This window comes from Benincasa hispida, unplaced genomic scaffold (genome assembly GCF_027475165.1).
Source record: "Benincasa hispida cultivar pf3 unplaced genomic scaffold, pf3_genome.v1.1 HicScf81, whole genome shotgun sequence".
In the NCBI taxonomy this organism is placed as follows: Eukaryota; Viridiplantae; Streptophyta; class Magnoliopsida; order Cucurbitales; family Cucurbitaceae; genus Benincasa; species Benincasa hispida.
The window spans coordinates 11,028-18,393 of NW_028326943.1; the positions used below are offsets into that span (position 1 = coordinate 11,028).

The 7,366-nt window shown below is 27.9% G+C and overlaps 1 protein-coding gene across 1 annotated transcript; it reads right to left on the bottom strand.

The window, feature by feature from the left end:
• Positions 1-5,333: 5,333 nt before the first annotated feature.
• Positions 5,334-6,634, bottom strand: LOC120068077 (NDR1/HIN1-like protein 13). Its single transcript, XM_039019794.2, has one exon. It carries the CDS (start codon positions 6,381-6,383, stop codon positions 5,616-5,618), a length of 768 nt encoding a protein of 255 aa, XP_038875722.2. The 5' UTR covers positions 6,384-6,634; the 3' UTR covers positions 5,334-5,615.
• Positions 6,635-7,366: the final 732 nt, after the last annotated feature.

Below are 7,366 nucleotides of genomic sequence, written 5' to 3' on the forward strand. Positions count from 1 at the left end.
TCGTGTAAGAGATACGCGAGTGGGGGTATCTTGTGCAATGAGTTTGCACAAGACCTGACCACGAAATAGTAATCACTAGATGTAACTTCGTTGACTAGTTAGGTTTCTATTTCAATAGGATGATCTAGACAACTTAATCTTACTCCTGAGTATATTATGAACTCCTATTCATGAGGGATTGTCATTTGATTTGTATGGACGAGAGTGACCAGTTCACCGACTCAATATGTCTACATTTTGGGGATAAGACCAAGTGGGTAGCTGGGAACATAATCATATAAGATGGATTTCACTCCTTCCCGACTTCAGGGTAGGTAGATGAGTGTTCCCTTAAGTGGTGTCTTCGAGACTTGAACAAATGGCCCTACCCTCTCACTGGCTCGAAAGGGTTTTTGTTTAATGGTTGAACCATAAACAGGTTGTTCATGAAAGGAGTACTAGTATTTAAGGATGTAGAGGTAACTCAGGGGTAAAACGATAATTTGACTCAATTGGTATTACGAACACTCGTGAAGGACTAACTTGCTGTTATTAGTCTATATCTGTGGACACGGAAACATATCTGTAGTGAGAATAGTGCAACTGCGGGTTTTTAGTGGAATATACCCACAGTTAACGAATATTGATTAATTTAGTTGAGTTTAGTCAATTAATTTCACATCGTTGGAGCTTTTGATCTACAAGTTCATTAGGTCTCATTCCTAGCTTGTAATAGGGATTGAGGTAACTTGTTATTAAATTGAATTTGAAATGTTCAAATTCAGAATTGAGAATTTTTTAATGTATGTTGATACAATTTAATATAAAGTTTAATTTTAGACTTTATTATTAATTTTAGATATGATTCAAAATTAATAAATGAAAGAACGAAATATTTGAAATGGGTTCAAATATTAATTTAATATGAATAAGATTTATATTAAAAATTATATATTAAAACTAATGTGCAATGGATGCGCATTAAAACTGTAGGTTAAATGAAAGAAATGTTTTTCAATATGATTCAAATGGGAAATTAAATTATGTTATAAATATATGAAATAAATAAATAACACAAGTAAACAAAATAAAAAGGATGGATTTCTCCACTTTCTTCAATCTTTTTGGATTTTGCCTAATATGTGTATGTATTATAAAACTACAAAATGTCACTATTTATAAACAATTTTGCAGGTAGGAGGTGGATTATATGAACACTAATAATGTGTAACGTTGAGACACATGAACAATACTTTGATAAATAAGAGCATGACATATGGTCAATTGACACTAAATATGAGTATCCAATGGACATATATTCTCATAATATTTATAATAAAAATACATTTATTCGTCTACTTCTCTCTTTTATTACAATATTTGTGATAACGGTTTTGATAGTAATCTTTGTGCATAATTGATATAATATTTCTTTAGCCCATAATTTTTGCTCACCCAAAGGTCAAAGAAGTAAAATTATTATAGCTTTTGAAACCTCTCTCATATTATACACTCGTAATTTAAACAAAGTTTGATTTCAAGTCTCTCTTATTATACACTTATAATTTAAACAAAGTTTGATTATCTTTTTCTTAATTTTTTGTTTTTGAAATTTAGATTTGTTTTTTTTCTTAAATTTCATAATAGGTATGTTTGACATTTTTTTAAGAAATACTGGAATTGCTAGACAAATTATAAAATAGACACTTTTTGGAAACTATTTTTTTAATTAGTTTTTAACATTCCGCTTTATTTTTTAAAACTTTGGTGAAACATGGTTAATAAACACAAAGAAATTTATGAGTAGAAGTAGGGTTTATAAACTTAATCCCAGAAGTTAGAAATTAAACTCCCGTTTGATGATTTAGTTTTTGGTTTTTTGTTTCTAAAAATTAAGTCTATAGACACTACTTTCATCTATAAATTTCTTTTTTTGTTATATACTTTTTACCCTGGTTTAAAAAATCAAACCAAAATTTGAAAACTAATAAAAGTAGCTTTTAAAAACTTGTTTTTATTTTTTGAATTTGACTAAGAATTCAATCATGTATTTAAGAAAGATACAAATCATTGTAAGAAATAAGGAGAAAATATGCCTAACTTTAAAAAAAACTAAGAATAAAAAACGAAATGGTTACCAAATGGGACTTAATTTTATAATCCCAATTTTCAAAAATTGTGTTTCTTTACTTATATTAACTCTTTAATATTTTTTTAAAAAAATTTTCCTAACCAAATTTCAAAAACAAAAAGAAGTATTTAAAAATGATTACTTTTAGCTTTTAAAATTTGACTTAGTTTTTCAAAACACTCCAAAATAGTAGATAAGAAACACTGAGAAATTAATGGGGTGAAAGTATTGTTTATACGTTCAATTTTCAAAAACCAATTGGTTATCAAACGATCCTCAATCAGTTTTATATCAATTAAATCTTTAACTTTTAAAATTATCTAATAGATCTGTGATTTTTTTTTAGGAAAAAAAATTCAATAGATTCTTAGATTTTCACTTTGGTGTCCAATAGTAGTCCCTATAATTTTAATTTTATGTGTAATAGATCATTGATCTATTGAACATTTTTTAAGATGTACTAATACTAAGACACGAAATTGAAAGTCTAGGGTCACATTAGATATAAAACTCATTTTTTTAATTCATTAGATCAATTAACTTTATATATATAGAAATAAAACTCAATATATGTGTGCGTGCACGTGTGGTGTGTGTATTAAGAACCAAAGAATTTAGCTTGAACATAAAATTGAAAGAATTTAGCTTGAACATAAAATTGAAAGTTAAAGAGACCTATTAGATATTTTGAAATTTTAGATTAGATATATAATTAAAGTTGAAAGATATCGGTTAGGTATTTTTCAAACTTTAGGAATAAATACACAAACTTAAAATTTCAAAGATTAAAATTATAAAAAATCATAGGCTACGAAAAATTTCTCGTAACACACGAAATCATTTTTGTTAGGTTCATATTAATACAAATCCCAATCTTCTTTTAATTTGGGTAGAAAGTGCCTCTCATGTGAAAAAAAATTCTTCGATCAAGCTGTGGTACACGAGTTTTTTTTTAATTTTTAATTTTTTTTATTTTTTGCCGTTAGATGTATTATTGATTTATCTTTTTTAAAAAAAAAATTGTTTTTTTTTCTATCATCTTTTCACTATAAAATTTGAAAACTTTTCAGAAACGTATTATTTTATATGAAAATTATTTGTTATCATCAAACCCATTTCAATTAATATTAACTTCTAAATTCAAGATTTTTTTTAGAGTGCGAATAATAAAACTATATATTTGAAAGTATATCGAATAAAATTAAACAAACTTCAAAATATAAGAATAAAAATAATATTTCAAACAAAAATATAGGTTAAAAATCACTTTTGGTTCTCAAGCTTTTATAGAAGTAACCAACTTAGACCCTGAACTTTAAATTGTAATAATTTAGTTTATATACTTTCAAATTTGTAGTAACTTGGTACTTAAACTTTAACATGTAACAATTCAATCTATATACTTCCAAATTTATAACAATTTAATCCTTATCACAAAAAATCTTATTAAACTTAATTGTCAACCTTGATTATGTAGTGACTTAGTCTTCATAATTTATAAATAAACTTGACCCATAATCATAATCATTTTCTTCATCTATATATATAAAAGAAATTTCATCAAAATTTTAATAATATTTATCTTAAGAGAGTTGCCAATTGTACAGTAATATAAGGACTACATTAACACTTATTAAAATTCAGAAACCCTTTATTTATATATATATATATATATATATATAATTTTGTACAAAGGAGTGGGACCAAATTGGACAAAGGAGAACCACAATAATTCAAAGAAGGAATGAAAAGTAGAGTAAATTAAAGTCATTCCACGGCTCCACCGACACCTCTTTTTTTTTTTTATTTATTTATTTAATGACGTTTTTTAAAATTATTTTTTAATTTTATTATTGTTACTTTTTTTTGCAAAAGCTAGATTAGATGGCATATATTTCTAAAGTATTTTTTTTTTTTTTAAAAAAAGGAAATTATATGGTATAATATATTTGTGAATACAGCTCATACACAACAAAATTGCTTGATTTAATTATTTCATTACACAACAAAATTTAGATTATGACCCTTTTGAACTTTTGGTTGTGTCCAACCACTCATTTTGAAAGCTTAGTCCACTCTATTTTCCTCTCCTCCTCATCCATCCTTCCCCTAATCTCCTCTCTTTCCAATTACAATTCATTTTGTTAAAGTGTCAATTACTTTAACTTAAATATCATTTTATTGTTAATGCTTCGGTTAGATTCTTAGGATAATTAATAAAAACCTTTCTCAACATAGGGAATTTCCTTTTCTATATATATGAATTTTGTATTTTGTTTAAAAATACATTCTTTCTTCTAAAAATGAAAACTTGAACATAAATTAAGACTTGAAATATTGTAGAATGACATGGAATGAAAGTTTAGATCAATATACTATTTTAGGTACCAATTTTGGTATGATATTCTAAAAGATTTCTACTCTAAAAGTATTTTTGAAATGTTGAAGAAAAATTAAGAATAATATTAATATGGGATTTTTTTGTTTAAATACTAATTTGGACCTTGTATTTTTTATTTTAGTTCATTTTTGTCCTTATACTTCTAAGATTTCTTCATTTTGTTACTGGTACTTAAAAAAAAAAAAAAAAAAAAAGACCATTTTGGTCATTCATTTTTAAGGTATCAAAACAATCATTTTTTAAAGTTCAAGGATCAATATGAATCAATCCTGAAAGTATAATGATCAAAATAAACAAATGAATCAAAGTTGAAAATATAAGAATCAAAATAAAATTTTTAAAAATACAAAGACCAAAATAAATCAAAACCAAATGTATAGAGACCAAAATAATATTTAAACCGTGTTTTTTAAAAATATAATTTTAGTAATTTGTTTTAAAAGAATTCCCTCTCATGGGATAAACTTGTAAATTATCACATGGCCAGCTTCTTCTCCCTTTAAAACCATAAGTGCATTTTCTATGTCTAAAATTCCATCTCAAAGGCTTCCAAAAGGAGGGAAAAAAAAAGAATAATAAACAAATAAATAAATAAAACAGCTATTCTTGCTCTTACACACGTTCTTTACAGCAAAGAATAATTAAATCGTAAAGCCAGCCAAATTAATTCTGTATTTTCCAACAACTACTTAACACATATCACCTAACAATCATTTATTTTCTTTATTAATTAATTTAATTACATTATAACTTTACTATATCTCCTAATATTACCTACAACTCTATAACTTAGATCCAATCAAAATAATTTAGGGGAAAAAATGGAAAATCAAATTCTTACGCACAATTCAATCATCAGGCTTAATTCCATTTACAAAATATTCTAAATATTTTAACAAAAAAGCCAAAAACAAAAAATGTTACGAAAGTTTAGAAAGAAAAAAAATATATAATCAGAGATGGCGAAAATTAAATTTCGGGAAAAGAAAAATACAAAAAAAAAAAAAAAAAAAGAGAAAGTAATAATAATAAAATAAAACCATAGACCTTTTTTTTTGTTCTTCTTCTTCGTGTTCTTCAAATTTTCTCTCTTATCCTCTGTTATTAGATGGTCCATTTCCAGATCTTTATTCTAAGATCAACCTTGCATTTTGCACCGGAAGTGGCCGGAGATTTACCAGTGGGAACGTTTACAGAAATTCCGTCACAAGAAACCCTAATTCCGATTTTAGGGCTTTTAAGTGCTCCCATCTTCAGTTTCACCTTTGTATCGAGTTGAATTTGTAACGGCAAACCTTTTTTGCTCTTCATACTACTTTTCAAGGTACTCTCCGATGAACTATCAAGTTGTTGGCCTTTGCTGATAATCGATGTCTTCAATAGAGTCGTATTCTTCGTATTGTGCACGAATCCAGGCAATACTCCATGGCCGATATCGATTTCGTTGGAGAATATTGAAATCGAGACCGGATTGTAAGTGAACACCAGCTTTTTGTTAGGATTTCTGGTGGAAACATTGAGATCGAACTTAGAATTCAGAAGTGAAGAGGAAGTGATGTTGAACTGAGAGAGTTTCACGGCGGAGACGGAGAACGACGGTCGGTGAGGGCGGTAGATTAGGTAAACGACGGCGGAGGCAATGGCGAGGAGGAAGATTAGGAGGATGATAGTAAGGGATAACCAGAGGCAGACGGAGCAGCAGCAACTGCGGCTGCGGCGACGACGGTGGTGTGGCTGAGGGCGGTAGGCAGGGCGGCTGGCGCCGTAGAGTTGAGATTTCGTGGCGGGAAATGGAGCGGTCTTGGGGGCAGCCGGAGCGCCGTTGGCGGCAGCGGCAGCGGCGGCGGCGTTGGGGTGGACTCTGTCCGTCATTGGGGATGGAGATGAAGGGAATTTAGAGATGACTTTTATTTATTTCACTGAAATGAAAATGGGATTTAAAGAAAGGCTTTTAAAAAAGGGAAGTCTGTGCCTTTTTAACCAATTTTAGAGAGAGAAACTGAGGGCTATTGGGGCTGACTGTAATTTGTAGAAATAAAGTGGGTCTATTTGGGAATATGAAAATAATATTCATATCAAATGTATATTTATTGTTTATAATTAAAATTAATGAAAATTTAAATAAAAACCGCGTTAAAAACTTAAAAAGTTCAATTTTGTCCAAATTTGTGAGGTTTTATATATTAATTGGATTAATTTTGTGACATTTTTGTTGAGTGGCCTTTTTGAAAATAACACACTGTTACTTCTTTTTTGTTTTTTTAGAGACATTTCATTAATCATCAATTTTAAGATTTACTTCCAACCAAAGTTATATTGGCTAAATTAGTAAATAAATTTGAAAATTAGTAATCAATTCAAAGATTTTCTTCATATGGATAATATCTCTTATGATAAATATTTGTGGTAACTTTTTTTTTACCTATTTGATCATCTAAATTCTTGAGAGTAAATTGAACATTACATAACTGAGTTGATACACCATTTAATTAACTAGGTGTAATCCCTTCACAAATCATAATCATCCATACTTCTACACCATATTAAAAAGAAAGAAAATAGATCTCAAAATCACCCCACTAAGTAAGAGTAAAACTACCCAAAAATCCATAATTTTTTATGCAAATGTTACTCAATCCATTAACATGTAGCCTAGTTCATTCTTTTAATTGAACGAGAATAGATGTATTTTGTTGTATGAAACTTCACTTAGTGGTTAAATTCAAGGATTGATACTCCTTGAGATATTTCCTTTTTAAGGAAAAAAAATTAAAAAGTTAAAAGTTTATAGTAAAAGTTAATACATTTTAACTGTAAAAAAAAATATTTTTTCTTGATATTATTATGACACAATT